The sequence below is a fragment of the Haliaeetus leucocephalus genome, unplaced genomic scaffold (genome assembly GCF_000737465.1).
Source record: "Haliaeetus leucocephalus isolate CR32 unplaced genomic scaffold, Haliaeetus_leucocephalus-4.0 Scaffold92, whole genome shotgun sequence".
In the NCBI taxonomy this organism is placed as follows: domain Eukaryota; kingdom Metazoa; phylum Chordata; class Aves; order Accipitriformes; family Accipitridae; genus Haliaeetus; species Haliaeetus leucocephalus.
The window spans coordinates 700,674-723,410 of NW_010972528.1; the positions used below are offsets into that span (position 1 = coordinate 700,674).

The 22,737-nt window shown below is 52.0% G+C and overlaps 1 protein-coding gene and 2 non-coding genes across 3 annotated transcripts; 2 read left to right on the plus strand and 1 right to left on the minus strand.

Moving 5' to 3' along the window:
• Positions 1-994: 994 nt before the first annotated feature.
• Positions 995-1,077, plus strand: TRNAL-CAG. Its single transcript has one exon. It is a non-coding gene; the product is annotated as a tRNA-Leu (tRNA).
• Positions 1,078-1,212: 135 nt separating this feature from the next.
• On the minus strand, positions 1,213-1,295 carry TRNAL-CAG. Its single transcript has one exon. It is a non-coding gene; the product is annotated as a tRNA-Leu (tRNA).
• Positions 1,296-11,198: 9,903 nt separating this feature from the next.
• CX3CL1 (chemokine (C-X3-C motif) ligand 1) lies at positions 11,199-16,288 on the plus strand. Its single transcript, XM_010585184.1, has 3 exons — positions 11,199-11,265; positions 14,113-14,233; positions 15,094-16,288. Exons 1-3 carry the CDS (start codon positions 11,199-11,201, stop codon positions 16,286-16,288), a joined length of 1,383 nt encoding a protein of 460 aa, XP_010583486.1.
• The last annotated feature ends 6,449 nt before the right edge of the window (positions 16,289-22,737 follow it).

Sequence of the window (22,737 nt, forward strand, 5' to 3'; positions counted from 1 at the left end):
CCCCCCGCCCCGCCCCGGCAATGCCCTGCCTAAGGCAGCCCAGGACACCCCGAGTCCTCTTTGCAGCGCACGGTCACCTTGGTGTCCACCAGCACCCCAGGGCCTTTTTGTGCCCCCCAGCGTGTCTCGGTGGCTGGCGCTGTTCCTCTGCAGGGACGGGACTTCACACATCTCCTCGTTGAATCATAGAATGGTTTGAGTTCAAAGGGACCGTTAAAGGTCACCTGCTCCAACCCCCCTGCCACAGGGGCATCTTCAACTCGATCAGGTTGCTCAGAGCCCCGTGCAACCTGACCTGGAATGTTTCCAGGGCTGGGGCATCTTCCATCTCTCAGGGCAGCCTGTGCCAGAGTTTCACCGCCCTCAACTTCAGGAGGCTCCTGCCGGCCCATTTCTCCAGCCTGCCCAGGTCCCTCTGGACAGCAGCACGACCCTCTGGGGTACCAGCCACTCCTGCTGCTTTGGTATTATCTGTCGGCCTGCTGTGGCTGCGCCCTGCCCTATCATCCAGATCATTAAAGAAGATGTTCAACAGGACTGGACCACTGGGGTACACCGCTAGTGACCGGCCTCCAGCTAGACTTCATGCCTGGGCACCAGCAGCTTCTCTAGGAGGATTTTACAGGAGGTGGTGCCCAAAGCCCTACAGAAGTCCAAGTAGACAGTATCTGCTGCTCTCCCCTCCTCTGCCAGGCCCATAATTTCAGTGGCTCGTCTCCCCTGCCAGGAGAAGCCATGCTGCCCGCTCCTGCTGACCTTCACCTACTTGGGAATGGTCCCCGGGGGGGTTCCACCACCTTCCCAGGGGTGGGGGTGAGGCTGACCGGCCCGTAGCTCCCCGGCTGCCCTTTGGAAGTCGGGGGTGACACCCGCTTTCCCTCGGGCACCTCTCCCCGGTCACCGTGACCGCTCCAGGACGACCGCGAACAACCCGGCGGTGGCACCGGCCGGGAGCTGGAGGAAGGCGGCGGCGGGGGGTCATTTGCAGTAGCAGGTCAGGATGGCCGAGCGGTCTAAGGCGCTGCGTTCAGGTCGCAGTCTCCCCTGGAGGCGTGGGTTCGAATCCCACTTCTGACAGCTCTCTTTTGCGCCGCCCGTTGACCGCTTCTTGTTTGGGGGGGGCGGGGGCTGATAAAAAAAAAAAAAAAAACAGACAAACCACAGTAGAATATTAACAGCAAAATTCGGTCGTACTGCAAAACAATCGTAGGTTGTCAGAAGTGGGATTCGAACCCACGCCTCCAGGGGAGACTGCGACCTGAACGCAGCGCCTTAGACCGCTCGGCCATCCTGACAGCTCTGTAAGTTGTGTGCCGCCCCGCGCTACACGACCCTCAGCCGGCCGCTGTGGCGGGTCCCCGGCTGGGGGCGGCGGGTGTCGGGCACCGCCGGTTGCCCCCCCCGCGGCTCCTTCTTGGCGGTTCTCAGAGCCTGTACCTCCCTCCCGCCGGGGGTGGGGGACCGGCGGCCGTCTTGCACGCAGGCTGCAGTGGCAGCGCTCGGAGGTGTGTGTACCTCATGTTGGCTCTACCTTGGGCGTTCGTGTCAAATTCTCCACAGGCAGAAAGCTTCCCAAAGGTATGAACTTGCTGTCAGTGCCCTGGTCAAGTCTCACAACGCGTGCTCCCCACACAGGAGAGAAACCGCCATGGCCGTGCCCAGGGAAGCAGCACAGCCAGCTAAATTGGGAGAGTGAACTCACCCGCCACGCCATCACGGCTTCCCCCTCCTTCTGACAGAAATACCCCGGGGAAGTCCCGCCGGCATGGGGGAAAGGGCCGCAGCCCCGGCCGGTGACAGGAGACCCGGTTGGGGGGCAGCCGGGGGGAGGGCCAGGGCCCGGACCACACAATGGTGGGAAGCGTGAGTCAGCGTTCCACCCCGGGCCCTCATCCGCAGCACGAGGAGGAGAGGAAACACCGCAACGCTGTACAACTGCTTATTCATATATTTAAAAAGGGACCAGAAATAGCCGACGGTGTCACTCTGAGGATGTGATGGAGGACGATGGCTTTTCACTATATGGGCCAGCTGCAGAGAAGTCGGCGCTTGGATTTCTCTACAGAAAAACACAAATCCTCTCAGCACCTCTCGGCAGCTCCTGCTGCTTCTCTGGAGTATATTTAGTATTGGTTTTATATGAAATGTGGTATTACATATTCTGCAGAAGTGAGGACTGCTAAGGGACTGAAGGAGGTACCAGGACATCTGGCACGTGGGACCGGACCGTGCGGGGATGGGAGGTGGCACGTGGTCTTGGTTGCACATCCCACCTGGAGCTGCCTCAGCTGAGAAACCCCCTCAGCCACTGCTGAGCCCCAGAGGGTCTGACGCTGGGCATGCACTCCCCAGGCACTTGATTTAACCCTTCCCCAGAAACGGCTTTTCCTTGAAATACTTTAGCCGGCATTTTTGAGAAAGATCTGTACTGAGCCTGCCTGCAGCTTCCTACCCTGCCAGCCTGTGGATACAGCTCGGAGGAGTTGTTCTTGGCCGTCTTTGCATAAGCTGTCACTACAAAAGCAAGCTGGGAGAGCAGCCAGATGAGGGAGAAGTGAAGGGGGGGGGGGGGGGGGAAAGGGAAAAAGCCACATCCAGAGCGACATAAACAGCCAGCAGAGAAAGTTATTTTTTTGAACTTTTCAGTCAGCCCATTGTCCTGCGGTGAAAGTCCCAGCAGCCTCAGAGCAGAGATGTCTACCTGTGTCCACATGCTGCAACTCAACAAGCAGGAAATGATACAGCTGGGCTGAAATCATCTCCTCCACGTGGGCCCTTGAAGTGTGGGGCCAGCTCTGGCGTGGGATCCACAGGAGCCTGGTACCTCCACAGGCTGGCCTTCTCCTGCCCCATGGGAGAAGCCCAGGCTCTGGACATGTCCAGGACCCACAGGCAGGGCAGTGGCTGGGAGCCCCAGTCCACCAGTACCTGCTCTGAGTTACCAGCACCCAGCTAGGGGATCTCCTCATGGCATGGAAACATTTTAGCAGGGCAGAGGGGTTTGGTAGTAAACTCCAGGGCAGAAGCAGTAATTCTTAGTGTGGATGCTTCAGCCAAGGAAGTAATAACTGCCGCACGATGGCATTGTCTGCTGCAGCAAGAGGCAGAGGCCCTTCCAGCTCAGGAAACTCCGCAGGAGCCTTCCCCGGGGCCAGAGCATGGTGTGAGCTCCTTGGGGAGAGCGGGACCCTTTCAAAGAGCAGGAAAGGACACGTCCCTTCCTCATGGCCCCTGTCACCTTCGGGCTGGCGGGGCCAGCGAGGGGCCCTGGCTGCAGGCCAGGAGCTGGGGGCACTTTGGGTGGGTTTCTTCTTTATCAGCTATCCAGTGAGTGCCCAGAGGAAGCTGTGCATCCTTTGCTGATGGGGGTCTTTCCTCTTGGTGGATGCCTGTCGGTGGTGGCTGGGGGGCTCACAGGGGCCAGCTGCACCACTGCCCTGCACCCCTCCCAGAGAGAGCCTTTGCTCTAGCACTTGCCGGTGCTCCCCCATCCCCTTTGTCACAGCTCTGGGGGTTCCTTGGGGGGTGGCTCTTGCTGCCTGCAGTTGGGCTGTTCCCCAAATTTCACCCCACTGGCCTGGAGCTGGCAAACCTGGGGTTCTCTGGAGGTGTGAGCCAGGGCTGGACATGGAGGATGCCTGCGGGGAGGTCTCTGGGCTTCAGTCCAGATCAGGGAGAAGAGGCACAGGCACGTCAGCTCTTGCAGCAGATGGTTCATTTTGTTTTGGCACACAGGTGTGAGCAGGACTGCCTTCAATCACAAGCCCTGGTTTGAGATTGGCTCTGTCCTGGGGGGATTTGTTCCCCAGATAGCATTTTGAATCCCAGACATGCCTCATCCCTGCTTTCTTCAATTCTCCCCTGCTGCTTTCTCTGGTTGATAGAAGGAATCATGGCCCAGGGCAAGAATCTCCCTTATCCTTACCCCCAGCAAGCCCTTTTTTAACTATCCCCAGCCAGCACCGAAATGCTAATGGCCAGCATCTGTAGCCTGTTGCTCTGTCAGGAGGTGAGGCAGCGGCATTGATCCTAAAAACACACCCCACAGCCACCACAGCTGACTGGGACTCCAAGGAGCTCTTCCGTTGGGTGGTGGGACAGGCATAATGCTCCCAGAAAGAAAGTTTGGGTAAGGCAAAAGCATATTTCCCTGGGATCAAGCTGATGAGGGAGCAGGTCACCAGTGGGGTTATAGCTGAAACCTAGTGGGAGCATGGAGGCTCTGGGCAAAAGCAGAGGAGGAGGAGACACCCTGTTCTTACAACACAGGGTGCAGAAAAGCTGGGGTGGGAGAGGGAAGGGGTCTGGTTACTCCCTGGTCTCACAGTTGAGCCAGCAAGTCTTGAAAAGGGTTAAGAGCCTGGGCAGAGAAACATGTGTCTGGGTTTGTTTCCCTGCCCAGCCCCTGTGTGTTTATTATGCTAGTTCATGTAAAGGCTTGTTGGGTGTTGGAAGCCCTGCGGGCTGCTGGGGCTGTTTGCTGCTGCTGGTGTGCATCCCTGGGCATCGGCAGGAAGCTTGGCACGTGCCCATAGCCAAGGCTTGGCAGAAAGAGCTGCTTGAATGAGTGGGGTGACAGCTCCAGTCTGGAGGGCTGTGATGTCCCATTTCTATAGGACACTGGCTGGGATTTGAAAGCTTGTGGGACAGGAGGACTGGGCTCAGACCAGGGGGTGCCAATGGCCTCAGCACAGCCACATCTAGCAGGTCATAGTGCTGCATGGGGCAGCTCCTCTTGCCCTTTGGGGCTGGCCCACTGTTGCCACCAGCTCTCATGGAGACACCATTGGGGGTCAGCCCCAGCAGCACTGCTGCAGAGAGGTTTTCTGGATCTCTCCTTCACCCACCATCACAGCTTAACGAAAACCTTGTGTCAAACTCGTCCCGTAGATGCTGTGGGAAGGCACACAGCCTTCTCCTGCCCTAAGGCAATAGGAAGAGGCGAGCCTTTCCGAGAAGGCAACAAACAGAGCTGCTTCTGGTAAGCTCCTTTCTTTGAGACTGGCAGCATTCATGTGTGAACATGTTGGATGGAGAAGTGGGAAGTGCGGATGTGGAGGGCAATGATTGTGCTGACCCATGCATGCTTTTGGATGGGGCCAAAGGGCTGGGTCTGTGGCAGGTGGGAGCTCCCTGCGCCCCTGAGCGAAGGGCTGGGGCCAGGAGCTGGCCATTCCTGCCAGAAGAAGGAACCCCCTGGGACAGAGGGGTTGCTGGCACATGCACTTTCTATTCCCACTGCCGTGGGAGGGAGGGATGGGGGGATTAAGTGGGGGTGCTGCAAAGAGGCACATGCCTCATCCTCTTCCTCAGCCAGGGCAGCAGGCGCTAGCGTGGCCCTGGGCTCTGGCAGAGGTGAAATAGCAGAGCTGTGGCACTCTTCCTGCTCCCTGCCTTCTGCCTGTTCCCACAGTGGCCCTGGTAGGACCCTTTTCCAGGATGCAAAGGAGAGGAGACCCCCCTGTACCACCCTGGGGTGAGGCACAGCACAGCCACTCCTACGCCAAGGCAAAGCCTGACAGCAGCTCCCGTGGCAGCTATGGTCTCCTGTGCCGCACAGAGGTTCTGTCACGCCCATCCTGACCAGCCCTGCTGTCGCTCTCCCCTCTTTTCCCTGCCATGCAGTGGTGAGAGACCACCCTTTCAGGATCACCTGGCTCTCCTTCATAATGCCAGCTCCATGGAAATGTTGCCTTTGGGGCCTGCAGCTATGCAGAAGGATTACAACATCAGGATGTGTCTCCAGCTTTGTAGGGACTTAGTAGGACCCGATGTGCTCAGGCAAGCCTATCCTGGCGGAGTCCCAGCATGCTTCTTCCCCTTATCTGCAAAGCTGCCCCGATTTCATCTGTGCTGTCCAGGCACATCTCCCCAGAAGAGCCTTCCCCGTCCCCTGTCCTAGGGAAGAGCTTGCACCCGGTGGCTGCGTTTCTCTGTGGGGGACAAGTGACTCTTCTCTGTTTGGAAAGAGCTTAACTGTGTTGCGGAGTAAACAGTTCTGTGTTTTTTTCTCTGCATGAAATATTTTCAACCAGCTTAAATCTCGTTTATTGCAGTAGCCCTTGCAGTCCTTGGCAGTCTCCATGGGACAGGAGCAGAATGAGTTGTCCTCAGTTCTGGCTGCTCCAGCTGCCGAGGAGAGGCACCAGTCCCGCTGCAGGTATGCACCCTTCCGTGTAATGTCCCACTGGGATCAGCCACGAGCTTGCAGCTCAGGTGTGGTGCTGCCAGGGGACAGAGCCGCATCCCGCAGCCAGGCTGGCTTGGGATGCTGACCGGTAGCCGTGGGCTGCCTTACTGTGGAAAAATACAGAGCATCAGCATTTTGCAATGTGTGCTGGAGCCCAAATTTGGTCTTATTCACAAGGACGGAGGAGGCCATTGTGTTCAGAGAAGTGAAAGCCTGGGTGATGTTCTCTGCTATTTTTGAAACATTTTCTATGTAAAGCAGTTTCTTAAAAACACAAGCCCTGCACTGGTTGATACTTCCCAAATAGTTGTTCTATCCCACGTGGAGACACTGGCTGCAGACAGCCCCAGACATCTGTTCCTCATTTCCTGCCTTTTTCTTTAATGTGAGAAGATTTAGTGTCCTGCAGTGCCAAACAAATGGATTTGCTGGATCCCCTGTCATTTAATTCTCCCCCTTATTACACTAATGGCTCAAGAGCTCTACATTAAGCATAGGCTGAGGGCATCTCCAAAATGAGAGGTCACCTTTGGCTCTAAGGAACCATCTCCTGAGTATGGCACTGGTTGCCTTGGCCGGGAGAGAGGAGGATGTTGGGTCGGTTCTGGACTACTCTGGGCTATACCACCCAGTGCCATGTAATTGGAAAAGCCATCAAGATTTCTCCAGATTGAAGTCTGGAAATCTGGTCCCACACATCAGCGACCAGCTGTGTTCCCTGGCCTTGACTGTAGTACATGCACCACCAGTCTCCCACGTCCTGGCTCAGACCTTGCTGCCTGTGCGCTCTTCAAGAGAAACTGGAGGACCCCAGTTCTGGTGAGTGTGGAAGCTCTGCTGCAGTGCTAGTGCTTGAGCTGCCTTGAGTCTAATGCTCTCAGACTGCAGTAAAGGGGGATTGTATCAGAGTAGTGGCTGAGATGCCAACCCCACTGAGGAGAGGTGGGTGTAGTGCAAGGACGAGCTGCCAGCTTGGAGCTGGGAGCATTAGCAGGGGAAAGAGAATCTCATCATATGGACAGAGTTGGAGTCCTGGGTCAGCCTGTCTCCTTTGCAGCATCAAGACTGGCTGGGTCTTCCCAAAAGCTAAGTGTTCCTGCTGCCTCTTTCCAACAAGCCTCTGGGACAGAGATCATGGACAACATTGTGGACAGCAAAGGATGTTGTTAATACCTGCTACCAGGGGTGCTGGGCTTCCCTGCTCTAGGAAGACCAGCTCCTGAAGTCTTGGGAGCTCCTGTACAGACCATGCAGTGGAAATCATCAGCATTCTCATCTGATCCTCTCTGGCATCTCTTTCTTCCAGGTCACATACAGCCTCCTACATCTCACTGACTTTTCCTTTTTCTCCAGTTACCACTTGATTTCCAGGAAGACAAACCTACTGTAACAAACAGCGCACAGTCCTTCTTGCACAAGGAAACAAGAATAGCCATGGAACATAAATTTCCAACATGGAAACACCCTGTAGGAGACGGGCCATGTTCTGGGGCCATTTCCTGTTTGTTTAGGACACAGCCCGTGTTCTCTTTGCATATTGTTTTGCATATTGCCTTTACAGGGTCAAGTTGCTTTTAGCTTTCAAGGGCAAATCTCCCTGCATGAGTCATACATTCCTTCAACCTGTGAGAACCTTGACCCTGTGCACAGGCCTGGCAAAGCTGCAGTGGGTGGGAAATGCTTGGAGCTGCTTTCAGGTGTCTCATGGCAGAGACAGGATCTGGCTCTTTGGCCCGTGGTTATCTGTGGTTTGGAGCAATAAGCCAAGCTCCTGGCTAATGGTTGCCAGTGAGCAACCAAAGGTTAGGGGTATGGCATCAGATCAGGCTTCTGACCATGCCTTGTGCTGTCACCAACATCTAGTCCACACCAGACGTTGTTCTCCCTTTCTCCGCAGCAAAGCCAGTGTTTAAGTAGCAGGACATCCACCCTGATATGAAACTGTCCTTAAAGCAGAGCAGGAACTGAAGCCAGACAGCCCAGACTCCAGCCTCGACGCCAAACTGTCTGGCATGAGCCACCAAGTGCTTTTGTAGGTGCGTGGGATCAAACCTGGAGCTGTGGGCCCAGAGGTTACAGCCCCAGCCCCAATGGTGTACAGTGCCCTGTGCATGGTCCCTCTGCCCACACGCATTAGCAGGTGCACAGACGTACATTTGCTCATGTTTTTTCCTTGTCCATGTTTCAGATCAGCCTAAGGTCCTTCCTCATTCATACTACAATTAACATTATATGGGGGGGAAAAAAGCAACCTTCTTCCTAGTATCTACTGCTTTTCTTTGGTGCTATACCATCCCTTCAGAGAGCCTTTGGGTGCTAAGGGTAACCTCAAGAAGCCTCCTTCCAGTCCTCCTAAGGAAGAATGGGGAAGGGCTGTGATGAGCTGCCCCAGCCTGTGGCCTTCACTGGAAGGCTATGATGTTCATGGTGGGCTTTCTTCCTCCTCAGTCTTGGTCTGTTTTGTTTCATTTTCATATATTTTCTTAGCACAGTCTGTATTCCCTGGTTCCCAGTTACTCAGTTTTTCTGCTCTTTGCTTGAAAGCTGGTTGTCCCTGACTTGCAGAGTTGCACACTCCATTGCTTGGGCACTGTGGTTCGTGTTTATGGACTGGCATTGTCCTCTTCTGCCTGCCCTCATCCACATGACAACTTAATCTACAGTCCCAGACCCACACTGAGTAACTACTTGCTATTCCTAGAAACTAAAGCAAAAATAAATCAAATTAAGATAACAGCAATTGCCTAGACAATTTCTATCATAACCAAAGAAGCTAAAATAATCTGAAATCAAGACAAGTCCAGAGAAGACCTGAGACCCTTCACTGTCAGATCAATATAATGCCTGTGGTTTATCACTAGTTACAGCAGAAATAGCTCCTGGGCTACAGCAGGCCCTCTGACTTCAGGTTTTTCAGTGCTGCAAGACCCAAAAGAAGTGCAGTAAGTGGCTGGCACTGGCGTGCTGGAGGAGCAGATGTGCAATGGGACAGGGAGGGTCGTATAGGAAGCAAGTTGGGAGCAATGATGCCAGTTTTCTGCCAGCTGCAGCCCAGGTTTGTCACTGCTCTTTGGAGCTGCCCACTCCCTTCAGAGCCAATTGCTGTGTCCTGCTTTTGGTAACTGTAGGGCTTGCCGGTGGCTTAGACCCATGGCACTGCCAGCATGTGAAGGCTTGCCACGTCCCACGGAGCTGCACTGAGGCTGCAGCTGCCCTCCGCCGCCCTCCTGCAGGTTTTTCCTTGTGCAGATTCCACCTCCAAATCCAGCTGCCGAGCTCACTAGGAGCAAAAGGAGGTCTCTGAGAGTGTCCTGGAGAAGTCCCCTACCAGGCAAAACACCACTAGCCCAGTCTGCGCAGGAAAAGCAGCTGCGTTACCCTGCCTGCCAAAGAACTGTTTGCACCTTAAAACCAACAACGCCTGTGGCAAGTCATGCCTTTAGCAAACAAAGCACTCACCCTCCCACGTTATGTGCATACTGGGGCCCTTCCTCAGTTTTATCCATTGCTGGCAGTAAACCCTTTGCAGAAGAAGCAGAACTTGTTTCTTCAGGGGAGATGTGAGCATGTGTGGGCTGTGCCATCACTGCCAGCGGCCAATGCGCCCAATAGTCTCAGGCAATGCCAGTTCCTGGAATAAAAGTTTCCTGTAAGGCTCTGCCCAGCCAGAGAAAATACCATCTGGGGAAGGGTCCAGAAAGCATCCCAAAAGATGCAGCATGTTGTGGTCCAGCTGGTTCAAACAGATTATTTCAAGGTCTTTATTTTATTTTCTTTCCTTGAGATGGGTTTTATTTTCTATTGCAATATAAGCAAAGGCTGAAGTTACAGGCTAGGAGTTTCACCAAGTGTTTCAAAAATGCAGCATATGGAAACTTGGGGGTTTTCACTCTTTAGGAATAAAATCCTAACTGGAACTGCTGGAATTTCCCACAGAACAGAGAAGCCAGGTTTCCACCAGCCCTAAGAAAACTCTGGGAAAAAAAGATTTCAGGGGCAGCCACACTGTCTCAGTCTTGATCTTATCTTCGTCTTTCAGTTGAAGGAATTGGCAGGGGAAAATTGTTATGTATTCTGCTGGGATCTGAGATGAAAGAGAAAATAAAGGTGCAGGATGTGACTGCTGCGTTGGTATGTCCGCTTCAGACCTGGCTTCATGCTCGTGCCAGGAAGCCCCCCAGCTGGCCTGGTTGCTTGCAGATCTGGGGGACTCATACTCCTGCTCTCAGCATCAGCAAGACCTCGATGGCTGAGACCCTGCCATATATCAAAAGTCAGGGCTGTAGGAACAGGCACATGCCACAGACAGCATGCCCAGGGACAAGGAGCTGCTTGGGGAGGCCACTGGGTCCCTGCTCACCCCTTGCTTTGGTGATGCTCTAAGAGGCAGCCTTGTGTGAGCTCACCAACCTAGTTGATGAATTTGTAATCCTGATTAGGAAATTCCACCTCTTTTGGCCTAACAACCAACGCTGCTGTTATAAGATGTCTGCCAAAAAGGTAGGGAATAGCTGTTTTTGCATTCAGGGGTAAATAATGAGCTTAATGTGCATTGGGGAGCTGCAGGTTGAAGGTGGAGAGAGCTTTACAAGCCTAAGGACAGGATGCCTTAGCGCAGGCTGTCTGGCCAAGAGACACATCAGTGGGAGAGGAGGATGGAGCTGCTGACTCCTGAAAGTCCCTGCCTGAATAATTTGCCAAGGAGGCTGGAGCTGCTCTGTGTGCACTAAGAAAAGCTGATGTAAATGCAGCTGGGGAATTCCAGGAGCCATCTAGCTCTGGTGCAGGCAGTATTCCCTCCCCTGTCCCGCTCTTCCCTCCGCCTCCTGTCGTCACCCTGAGACACGTGTGGGGGGAGAAGAATAACAGCTGAAAACCCCATCTCAGGGCTTCATAATCCTGGAATGAGCTGCAGCAGCTGTGCTGTTCCGGAGGATGCAATAAGCAGTCAGGAGTGGGAAATAACTGCCTGTAATCCTTCCCTGCGTGCCCTTCCTACCGCGGGAACATGAAGGCTGTTTCTCTCCGGGTCCTGTTTGTGCTGAAGATCTTGTGCCTGGCGACCCTGGCTGGAGGTGAGCCACAGTGCCCCTTGCCACCCCCTGGGCTCCCCGGAGGAGCAGCCAGGTTCACGAGGGGCTAGGGAAGAATGGGGCGGGGGGGGGAAGTGGTGCTGGATCGGGCTGTGGGCACCAAGGGACCTTTGTGGGCTGTGGGAGATCTCGTAGCAGGATCAGGCTGGGTTTGGGAGGCAATCCTGGCAGCAGGGAAGTGGGAGCAGCCCCGTGATGGCTTTTGTCACTCCTGAGGGTAGGTGGGGAGAGTGTTGGAGAGACTTTCTGGTGATCCATATTGGAAAAGAATCATAATGCACTTCTTTTCCCCTTTTTTCATGTCCCCTAGGGACATGCTGTGGGGGCAGGCCGCAGCCCATCTGAGGGTGGCTAGCTGTCTGCACAGGCTCCCTGTCCTGAGGGTGCTGGTGCTCCCATGGCTGCGAGGCGGGGGGCTGCTGTCGCCTGCAGCCCCAGTGCCTGTGCAGTGTGTGTGTGCAGTGCGCACCTGTGTGTGTGTGCACAGGTGGGAAACGCTCTCCTGTTCGCTGGATAAAGATCTTAGCGAGCTCCAGGGTGGTGCTGAGTGGGGCCAAAGGACCAGGAGGAGGTGGGCGCAGCTCTCCTTGGGTTGCTCTCGGTTTAAGTCGTCTGTGGCACAGAGCAGTGATTGCTGCTCAAGGCAGCAGTTAAGCAGAGTGGGTTGCCAGGCTGGCAGCCAGCTTCTCAGCAGTGCAGGCAAAGCTGGACTTCACCCAGGACAAAGGAATGGTCTATTCCCACCATGGGAAGGGAGAGGGGCAAAGAGCCCTTAAGATCTATGCCCTGTTGCCACCAGATGAGAGGAGTGAGGACAGCAAGAAGGGCAGCTGGGGATGGAGCTTCTTCCTCTCCTCACACCTCTGGGCAGGTTCTCCAGGGCTGGCCTGAGTAAAGTGGGCAACAGGGACACCGGGCAGCTTATCCTGCCCTGGGAACCCGTTGCCTGCTTTGGCACTGCCTAGCTCTGCTCACCTGCGACCAAACATCCATCTCCTCTAAAGTGATGAAATCAGGCTGGCTTTGCAGAAAGAAAGGCTGGTGGTGCTCCCTGGTCAGGGTCTCCTGAGGAACCATGCTGAAAAGCAGGTACCAGTGGCTCCCAAGAGCAGTGCCTCAGAGGAGTGGTGGTCCTGGATGGGTAAACTCTCAGTTCCCAGGTGTCCCCAAGGTCCCTTTGGCAAAGACTCAGATGCAGCTCAGAGAAGCAGAGTTGTGTGCCCCAGGAGGAGGGGGACTACCAGGGCTGGCTCCATGCTCCCTGCAACGCTGCTCTCTCCTTGGTACGTGCTTTCCAAGCTCCTCCGCTCTGGGAAGAACACCCCAGGAGTTCAGCTAATTGCAAACCATTTGCATTGGTGCCAATAATTGTAAAATCAGCTAACGGTTAACAGAGAAAGGCCTTTGGGAGCAGTCTCTGACCATTCCCTGCCATGCACCTCCTCGACTGTCCACAAGGACGGATCTGGCCCTCTTTGCTGTGCCTGTTTTGTTGAACACTGCTTCTGAAAGTGGAGGACACCAGCAGTATGTCCTCTGGCTAATGAGAGTTAATTGGGAAGTTGGTTGCCCCGAGCTATTCTTGACCCTAAAGTGCCACAGAAGACATTATTGTGTGAACAAAGAGTTTTGCTTTAACATTACAGAGACCTAGAGATTGAAATGTGCTTCTGCAGAGAGGCCGCAGGAGTGTTTGCTTGGGATTTCTTTGCAACCATGCATTTCCCCAGTAAATGAATCAAAAGAGCTGAGGGTGCTCCTGTAGCGATGCTCATTCTTGCACCTGGTGGATGGATCATTCCCAACTGAACTGCATCAAATTCACCAAATTGATTTGGGAATCTGAGATGACATTTTGTAGAGACTGCCTGATCTAAACCAGACTCCAGCTCCTTTCTTCACAGGGGGCCTCAGATAAATCAGGGCTTGTTTTTCTAAGTCTTGCCCCCTGGGATGTCAGAAACAAATTGCCAGGCTGCATTGTGCAACCTCCTCTCACGTGGCAGATGCCTGTTGTTGGAGGCTGGGGGTAGGTGCAGGAATGAAGGGTCCCCAGTGGTGTGACTGGCATTTCTCCTTGAAGGGTTCAAGTGGGGTTTTGTTTTTACGCTTTGCAAATTGAAAACCATATTTTCTGGTGGAGATGGAAAAGAGATGTTTGGTGAGAAACTGTGCTGTGAAGCAGGGCTGCTGAGATATCTACGGGAGCAATGTATCATTCACCAAAAGGTTCTTTCCCTGCACCCTTTCTCTGAGTCCAAGTCACATTCAGAGACCACACACCAGCAAAGAGAGAGGCAGGATGCTTGCCTGGAGGGGAACTCCCGTGGGAGGAAGAGTTAGGATTGATCCAGATAAGGGGAGGACAAGCATCCTGCCCTCTGATCTGCACTGTCTGCACCAAGAGCCCATTGGTGACAGTTGCAGCAGGTCTTTGGGGGATGAAGAAATGTGTCTGCTGGGCAGCATGCTGAGAGCAGTCCTCCTGTGACCCAAATGGGAGAGGACCTGCAGGTCCAGGTGCTTGCACAAAGGACCTCCAGCCAGTGCTTGCACATCCTGTAAGGCAAGCTGCAATGGTGTCTCAAGAGCCCCGCAATTTTCGCAGTGCTTTTTTTGCAGTTTTCTGGGTATCTTATCACCTGTTTGGGTGATACAAACAATCGTGGCCCTGATGGGATTTGTCTTCATCTCATTTTATCAGGAATTGGAAACTTTCATGGCAAGCTTTGGATTTCTTCTCCCCAGAGAAAGGGAAAAAGAAACAGTGCTGTTTTTTATAGTACCTAATAAAAGCCAACATTTAATATGTTGAAAACTTTATTTCAGGGCAACCCAAAGCACCTCTGAAGTGTTCAACAGAGTGCAGCCGTTTTACATCTGGGATAGCGGCGAAGCGGATAAAGAGCTACCGCATGACCGAACCCCGCTGCACTAAACAAGCTGTCATGTAAGCGCAGCCCCACCGCCTGCCTCCCTTGCCGCACGCCCTCCAACCCCGATTAAGCATTACCCCATCAGCAAATGCCCTTGTTTGGAGCAAGGAGCAATCTGGAAACAGAGCAGACGCTGGTATTTATTTGAGGGGCAGGTTGGTTTTTTTCCCTATTTAAAGACCAACAGCCTCCATGTGAGACCAAGGGCTCAGGCACAGAGTGAGACAGGGATAAATGGATGGTGAAAGGGACTGACAGACGTACTTGTTGGCAGAACAGGGCAGCAGAAGCATGCAAGGCAAGAGCTCACGTGTTTCTGTGAAAGCAGGTGTTTTCTCTGGAGACAGATTCAGACTTTTGAGCTTGTCTGGAGAGGCAAAAACCTACATTTTTTTTCCCCAGGATAATTGTTGTTCTCAAATTGCCCAGAAGATGAGGCACCATTGGGACCACTTTGTTGCAGCCCAGGAGGTTGCTCTAAAGTGAACCTGCTGGGCTGACCTTGGAAAGTCTCATCTCACTGAGTAAATCAGAAGGTTTTGCCTTCACGTATGCTTGCCCCTGAGCAGCTGGTGCCTGCAGAGCTTCCTGCTCTGAGCACTGGAGGCAGACTGCATCCAAACATCAGAACAATGCTTTCAAAAGAAAAAATTCAGGGGGGGGGGAAACCCTTCACCCATGAGTCACGTTCAGCTGCTCCTCATTCAATCAGATCTCAGAGGCACCTGCCCTTCCTGAAATAAATAATCCATCCAACATGATGGTGTTTACTATGGGCTTGAGAGAGTTAGTGTTGCTGTCTGCGTGCCTTCCCTATCACGCTGATCTTCTAAACGAATGTTTTCTTTATCCAGTAATCCCTTTTTATTTTCAGATTTATTACTCTGAAGTCCCTGGAGATTTGTGCAGATCCAGAGGCAGAGTGGGTGAAGAAGATCATACAGAAACTGGACCAGAAAAATGCCATAGCCTCCCCACTTCCATGTGATGCCACCTCAGCAGTGGCACCAGAAGAGGTCGGTGTTTTTCAGAAACATGTTGGTCTTACAATAACAGTTCCATCTCAAGCGACTGCTCCAACTAGTTTCTTCCAGGGGACTGGCACAACAGTTCTGGAGAGAATACGTGTTCCTGCTGCCAGGACAGAGGCATCCAGCAAGCCTCCACCAGCCATGCAGGACACCACCCAGGTCCCTGCAGGATCATCCCCTGTGATACAGGAAGTTGCTGCCCGCTCAGAAGTCACTCCAGAAGCAAACAGAGATTCCTTAAAATCTCCTGCACCTTCAACAACTTTTGCAGCAGGCATGGTCTCCAGCCAGTCCACCCCATATCCCACGGCTCTTGTGCATAGCTTTGACAATGCTGTGGGATCTACAGAAGAACCTGTAGGACGTACCGCAAATGCTACGGCTCATATTGGAGACACCGCTTCTCCTAGCTCAAATTCAGACCCCATGGACATTACTAAAGGATCAGACCATCCTGTACTTTCTACAAATGAATCCCTGGACCCTACAAGTGCAAGAGACAATGCACCAGATGCTGCTTCTAGCAGTTCTAGTTCAGATCTCCCCTCCCTCCTGGGCAGCATGGAGATCACCACAATCCCAGCCACACCAGTTCCACCAGAGGCTACCCCAATTTCTACTCTAAACTCCACAACTGCCACAGACAAAGGTACTTCTGTCTATACCAATAAGGTTGCCAATTCTTCTGCAGGTGCTTTTGGTACTAGAATATTTGATTCTTCATTGCCTGTAGCAAAGCAAGAGCCTTCAGATACAATAGTTTTTACTAGTCAAGCATTCTCAGGCCAAGTCAGAGTGCAGATAACTACAGAAAGACCAAACAATCTGCTTCTTCACAGCTTCTTATCAAGATCTCAGATGCATTTTATCATCCCAGTTTCTGTGGTAGGTGGTCTGATGGTTTGCAGTGTTGCCATTGTGTGGCTATATCTAAAATTTGGAGTCAAAACGGAAGAAACGTCAAGAGAAATGGTACAGGGGTTGCTCTACCAGAATGGAGGACATGAAAACAGTGTCTATCCAATGGAAGTAATCTGAATGCTTTATGGTGTGGACATTTTTGGCCTAAACCAGATGTGTGTTGCTGCAGGAAAGCTAAATTTATGCTCAACTGGTGACCAGTAGGAAGCAAAGCAGGGAATAAAAATACCAGAGAAAACTGAATTTTTTTGCAGAGCAGAATGTCAAAAAATATATTTAATTTGTATATTGGAAATAAATGAGATGCTTTTTTCTTCTGGTACTGTTACTTACAAAGGCTGTTGCTGTTCTAGAGCTGCTTGGTGGCTCTTTGCCAGGTGCTGGGCAGAAGTGAATTTCCAAATTGCTGTTGGGAATTTTTCTGCATTTCATCATGGCCCAGCTGAGAAGCCACCCACTCCCCCACACTGCTGGACTCGGGCTCAGCCACCTTGAGCAATCTTAACACCAAAATCACACAATTTGCACTTAGCAAACTCTCTGTTGCTTCTTTCTTTGCACTTCAGATCACTGCTCTGTCAGACCAAGACTGATGCTGGTGGCCAGCTGGATGCTGGCTCTCCTTGGGCTGATCAAATACCCCATTTGCTCTTGTGGAGACACAAGGGGTAGTCTAGCTTTTCAGACAGAGGTAACAAAAACTGCATCTGATTAGGGGACTGAAGGTCAGTGCTACAGATTCCACATTCAGAGGAGCTGGCAGCACACAATTGATCTTCTTGAAATCGGGCCACCTTTCTCTCCAACAGCTACAGGCATTTCTTCTTGCTGACTTAGTCTGAGACCTAGTTCTTGGCAAATCAACTGCAATAAAACCCTTCTGCCAGCTGATGCGCCCTGTGTCCAGCCACGTCCAACAACAGGGCAGGATAATGTGGAGGAGCCTTTGCAAATGGGAGAAAACAAGGAGTCACCCAATAATTTTGCTATTCATGTGATAACATTGGAGGGTTTTTGCTGTTCTCTGCAAGCACAAAACCCAGGAAATATTCTCTTGGAGTAGCTCAATGCAAGTCTGAATTTAGTCATATAGGAATTACTCCACTACAGCAGATGTACCATCCTTCTGGTCCCATATTCTCTCTAGAAATCAGCATGTTTGCCAATCCATAAAAAAGCAAAAAGTACCTGTTCATGGTCGTACACTTCAGCTGCATTTTAGGTTTTCTTTTTTGGCCAGCAACGATCACCAGGCTATTAAAGCACCATAACAGTACCAAGCTGTTTTTTTAAACCCAAATTGTTTTTGACTTTTAGACGTCTAGATGTTACTGTATGTAAGCCTTATCTTTTATCTGTGGTCAGTTCCTGAAAACCATTATTAAACATTGACTCCAGTATGAATTTTGCTGGAGCGTGCACAGGTCTTCAAGATATGATGCTTTGTAGGTAGAGCTACACATCAAGGGTCAGATCCTCTGCTAACCAACCTCAGTGGATCAGAGCCCAAAGTATAAATATGCATGTAGAAAAAAGAAAGCAAAACCACATAATAAGCAAGATAATCAAAGAAGAAATGATGGGCCAGCTGTAAAGCAGAGCTAGAGGAAGGTGGCCTATTAGATCCATCAGACAGCACCTTCAGGGCATCTAGCCCTGGAGGTGGAGGGGATAGACTATAGCGGTGTTTGTTTTCTGCCTTCATTCAGTCCCTTAGTTCTGCATTTTGTTGACTTGAGAGAGGGGAGCCAGGTATTCATCTCGGGCTTTGCAAGTACAGAATGCAATCAGATTAACTGTAATTAGGAATTTGGGGTGAAACCCCTCCTTGTACAGCAGCACTCCTGTGCAGCCCAGCTCTGTAATGCTGGCTGGCATTGATTTACGTGGAGGGTAAATTGGAGGCTGTCGGCACAGCCTCCCCATCTGCCCCGCTTGCATGTGGCTGGGGTTCTGGCCTCACAGTTTGTGAGGTGGTGTACTATGGCATTATTTTTATACGAAATACTAGAAATGTTATTTTTGTAGTAAAGTTTTGTAGCCGTTTGAATGTATGTAATGTCCTGTCCTTGCTACTGAAGCATCACGGAGTCAAGACATTTTCTGGAAACATTGGAAAACACCTTGTCTATTTTCTTGCTGGTCTTGGATGGCTTGTGCATGTCCATGGGAGCTGGGTCACTCTCCAGGCAGTACAGAAATGGAGTGGACACTTGTCTTGTCTGGCTATGGGTGAAGTTCTCAGCTTGGAGTGATGCTGGGGAGATGAACGTGCACCAGGCAGATCTGATCACTTCAACTCCCGCCATGGTATTTGTAAGGACACTGGTTTCAGCTCCACAGCCAGCTCTCACCATCTTCCAGCTGCCATGGTCATGCTGGCACTCATCAGGAGGAGCTGCTCCTCCAGCCCAGATCCGTTCTTTTACTCATCTTGCTCCCCTCTCCTGTTTCCAGACTGCTACCAGGCAGGATGCTGGCAATCCTCATGGGGGGCAGTTAAACCCCAGGGGGGACAACGACTGCTGCTCCTCCTTGCTTTACGCTGTGCGATGGGCAGTCTGGGAGGGCATGAGGCAAATGCCAATACAGAAGGACGGAGCCTGCGGGTGTCACTGGTTCCTGGGGCTTATTCATGTCATTTGCTGTAGAACATAGTGACTTTTACAGGTTCCGATTCATTTGTGTATCAAATATATATGAGTACGTGCGCGAGATATATGTTCTGTACCTTTTTTTAGAAGTAAAAGTAATAAAGTCCTTATGTTAAAAACTCTTGTCCTCAGAGGATTCAGCCCAGGACTGGGTGAACAAGTCTGGTCCCTCCAGAGGTGCAGAGATGAATGCATACACTTAAGTACCGTGGGGGGGGAATCCCAGCATCACTGAGAGATGGGAAAGCCAGCACAGTTGATGCAGTCGGGCTATTGCTCCACCTCTTCACTGTTTAAGGGCTTCGGGCTTGCCAAAAATTTGCAGGGAATATATTTTCTCACAGGGAGTCGCATTTCCTATACTGCTAAGGCACTACTGAAAAAACAGCTGGGTTTTTGCTTTGTTTCAGCAAAGCTACAGCCAAACAGCAACCCACGGAAAACAAACGTTGTGCTCCAAGTCTGTTCTGTAAGGGGACGAGAGGGCAAGGGCTGAGCTAGGATCTCTCCCACCCCAGCAAGGGCTTGGGCTGCTCTTGCATGCTTCTCTCTGGTGTAAGGAAGGAGAGGTGGGAAAGGCAACACAAAACAAGAGTCAGTGCCCAGGGACTTGCCTGGAGGGGGGAGCTGGAAGAAGCAAGAGGGTCATGGATGAGCATGTCCCCTGCAATCCAGCCCCATGCTGTGTGGCCACCCTGCCCCATGCTCTGGCACCACCGGCTTAGTGGGAGGATGGCGAGGGCCATGAAAATTTCCCACAGATGAATCACCAGGCCAGAAAGGTCATTCTGGGGATAAGAAGCTCTGTGGAAAGAAAAACACTTTTTTTTTTTCTTTTTTCCTCTCTGTTATGGGGAAAGGGCAGGCGAGGGAGGGGGAGGCTGTGTAAACAAGGCAGCCCTGACAGTGATGAATCATTTCCAACATGCAGAGCAAGCGCCGGCGCCAGCATGGGCCGCTGGGGAGCTGTGGCTCCGGAGCACTGAGGGAGCTTTTGGATGCCCGGTCCCTTGGCCAGCTGGTGGCACACACTCGCCGGCTTTGCTGCTGCTCCCTGGCTTCTCTAGGTCTGACAGTGTAGGGAAGGACCTTGTGTGGAGGATGTCCAACCGTGCACCTTCCCGTGCTCCTCCTGGAGGTCCGTGGGCTGCCTCCAGTGCAGAATTCGGCCCAGAAGACAAGTAATGCCTGTCATGCTCAGGTGGGACAAGGCTTGCCTTCTGCACCTTGTGTGCAAGACACGTGCTTCTGCCTCGAGATTTCCCCCCAGCCACCAGGAGACAGGGGGCCCATGGTCATGGTGTGCCCCTTCTGGTCCCTTGCTGACCCACATATTTTGTTTTCAACCCCACACCACTGCAAACCCTCTCCACCACTTCGTTAGCCAGCTGTTTTGATTGACCTTATGAGAACAAGGAGTCAGTGGAATGCCACACAGGCCCAGCTCCATGCATTCCCATCCCCATAGGATCCATCAGATGGCAGGGTGACAGGCCTTGAGGGCACTTATTGGTCTTAATCACCCTGACCAGCCTTACCTGTGGATTGACTCACCCCCCTCCCACACTCCCCTCTGCCCACTGCCCAGGAGCCCCATTTAAGCTCAGGCTTGAGGCTCTGGTCCTTGCTTTGGAAGTGTTGTAAGAGTGCTGGTCTGGTGTCCTGGCCCTGGCCCTTGGATAGACCTTAGACCTAAGCTGTAGGTATCTTGTTGCCTGGCTGGCTGGACCCTTTGGTGCTGTAGCCCTGTCTCTGTCCCCATCTCCTGCTGAATAGACACCCCCGAACCCTCCCCAATATATCCTGGCTCTAGTTCCTCACTTTGGTGTGTCTGGGACTGTTGATGGACCTTGTTACCGGCCCCTGGCTCTGCCACCCATGCTCAGACCCAGTGGGACCCCACCTTGCTGGTGAGGATGCTGCCTGTGCTGGGGTCATCCTCAGCTCCTGGCTTGTCCCCTCTCACTCCCCCCTGTGGCCTGGACCTGGCAGTGAGACACCTCTGCCTTTGTCTTCTCCAAGCCCTGACTTCTCTCCAGGGTGATGTGTGAGGGGCATGGTTATTCCTGTGAAGCAGAGACCCTGCAGTCTCCATCCTGTCTGGTTTGAGACTTAGATTGTGACTTATGAAGTGTCTGTCCCTGCTCAGCATGGTGGTTTTTCTATGAAATGTTGCGTAAGCGCACTTGTGCTCATGGCAGCCTCTGGTCAAGCCAACGTACCACCACTTTAATAATGCTGGCTTAGTGGAACACAGGATGTCCTCTTCACTGCTTTGGCTCTCTGGTTGCACAGCTGTAGTTCTGCTGTGTGGCTGTGGTTCTCCCGTGCTTTGCGCTTGCTTAATCTCCACTTCTATGAGGATTGTGTCCCTGCTCACGTCACTGCAAGGGCTGCTCTTGTAGCTGAAGTCCCCCTTGGGTAAACAAGAGATTGTCAGGACTCTCCAGGGTCATACCTCATCATTGACCATCTCTGGTGATGAAGGAAGCCTCATTTCTGAAGCATGCTTGAATTCTGCCAGGTAAGCTACAAGGCCACAAAGCAAATAATTTAAAAAAATAATAGAAAGAAGTAAGGAGCCCTCCAAGGAGGGACGTGATGTCAGCTTGACAACTCAGACCATAGTTGGCACAAATACTTTTTTATTACAATATCTAGGGACCTTAATGTATCTTTCTCATCACGTTCTTTGAACTGAATTTAGTTTTCTGATTACTGGGTTTTATCCTAATCAAAAACTAAGGAACAAGTTAATTCATAACTTGTTCTACTGCCTCCTTGGAGTTATCAGGACTAATTCTATTCAGAATTAAATCACTAAAAATGGCTGAAATTGCTTCCATGTCCTATTCTTTTTCTGTTATCACAGCTTTGCTTTAAAAGCTGAGCTGAAGCAGCGTTCCACTGCTGTGTTTAACTCCAGGAGCTCAAAAAAGATCAGGGTTGAAAAAGGGAGGGTAAAGTCCTCACCAAACATCATTTCCCCGATTGCTACCTGACACAGAAGCCTCTCCAGCGCAGAATCTCCCTTGGGAGCAGCAGCTCCTCCTGACACCCCGGATCCATCCTTCACTTAACCTTGAGGCAGCTGTTCAATCTCACTGGAGAAAAATGGGGAAATGTCTCCTTTTCAGTGCATTTGAGAAAATGGGCATCACATACTTTTTTTCTCTTCCTTAGCGAAGCAGCCACTTCCAGTTTCTGGTCCAGGTGCATCCACCCCTGCCTCTCTGCTTGGGCATTGGGGTGAGGGTTCCTTGCCCGGCTGCAGTGAGTTTCTGCTCTGTCCCCTGCACAGGTGGGTGAGCTTGCCCAGTGACTCAGTGCAGATAATCCTCTGGGAATGAGCTCCTGGACACATCCTTCCTGCAGCCTCTGCATCTCATGACGCTGGGCAGGACTTACCGTACAGGATGCAGCTTGGATCACCAGCTTCCAGTACTTGCTGGTCCCCAGTGTCCAGCTGTAGGAAGCAGGCTTTGGAAAAGACTCTCGTTTTCCTCTTTTTAAAGTGTCTTTCCAGGCTGTAGGACCTGGCACGGTTGTACCTGGAGTCGCAGGGTGAGTACTGACTCCGGGAAGAAACAAGAGCATCGCCTTTGGTTTGTGATTGTATCATGAGTCAACCAGAGCTTCGAAATGGAGCTGGGGAGACCCCTGAGTGAGCATCCCAGGGAAATGTGGAGGGCTTTACACTCAGAAAGCTGAGATTTTAATAGAAGAAAAACTAGAATGTTTCATATTGTAAATAGAGAAGACTCAAAGTGACTGGCTGGAACAGAAGATAATAGGGAAAAGCTTATTTCTAACCCTCCCACCACCTCCTTGAGGACAGGTTTCAGGCACTCGGTGATGCTCAGCCATGTCTCTCCTGCCTTGGCAGCCCAGCTGCTTTTGCAGTGCAGAGCC

Bases quoted from the DNA above. Each gene is read 5' to 3' on its own strand.
- CX3CL1 (XM_010585184.1), top strand. From the start codon at position 11,199: ATGAAGGCTGTTTCTCTCCGGGTCCTGTTTGTGCTGAAGATCTTGTGC. The intron at 11,266-14,112 runs GTGAGCCACAGT...ACTTTATTTCAG, and splicing joins CCTGGCGACCCTGGCTGGAG to GGCAACCCAAAGCACCTCTG. The intron at 14,234-15,093 runs GTAAGCGCAGCC...TTTTATTTTCAG, and splicing joins TGCACTAAACAAGCTGTCAT to ATTTATTACTCTGAAGTCCC.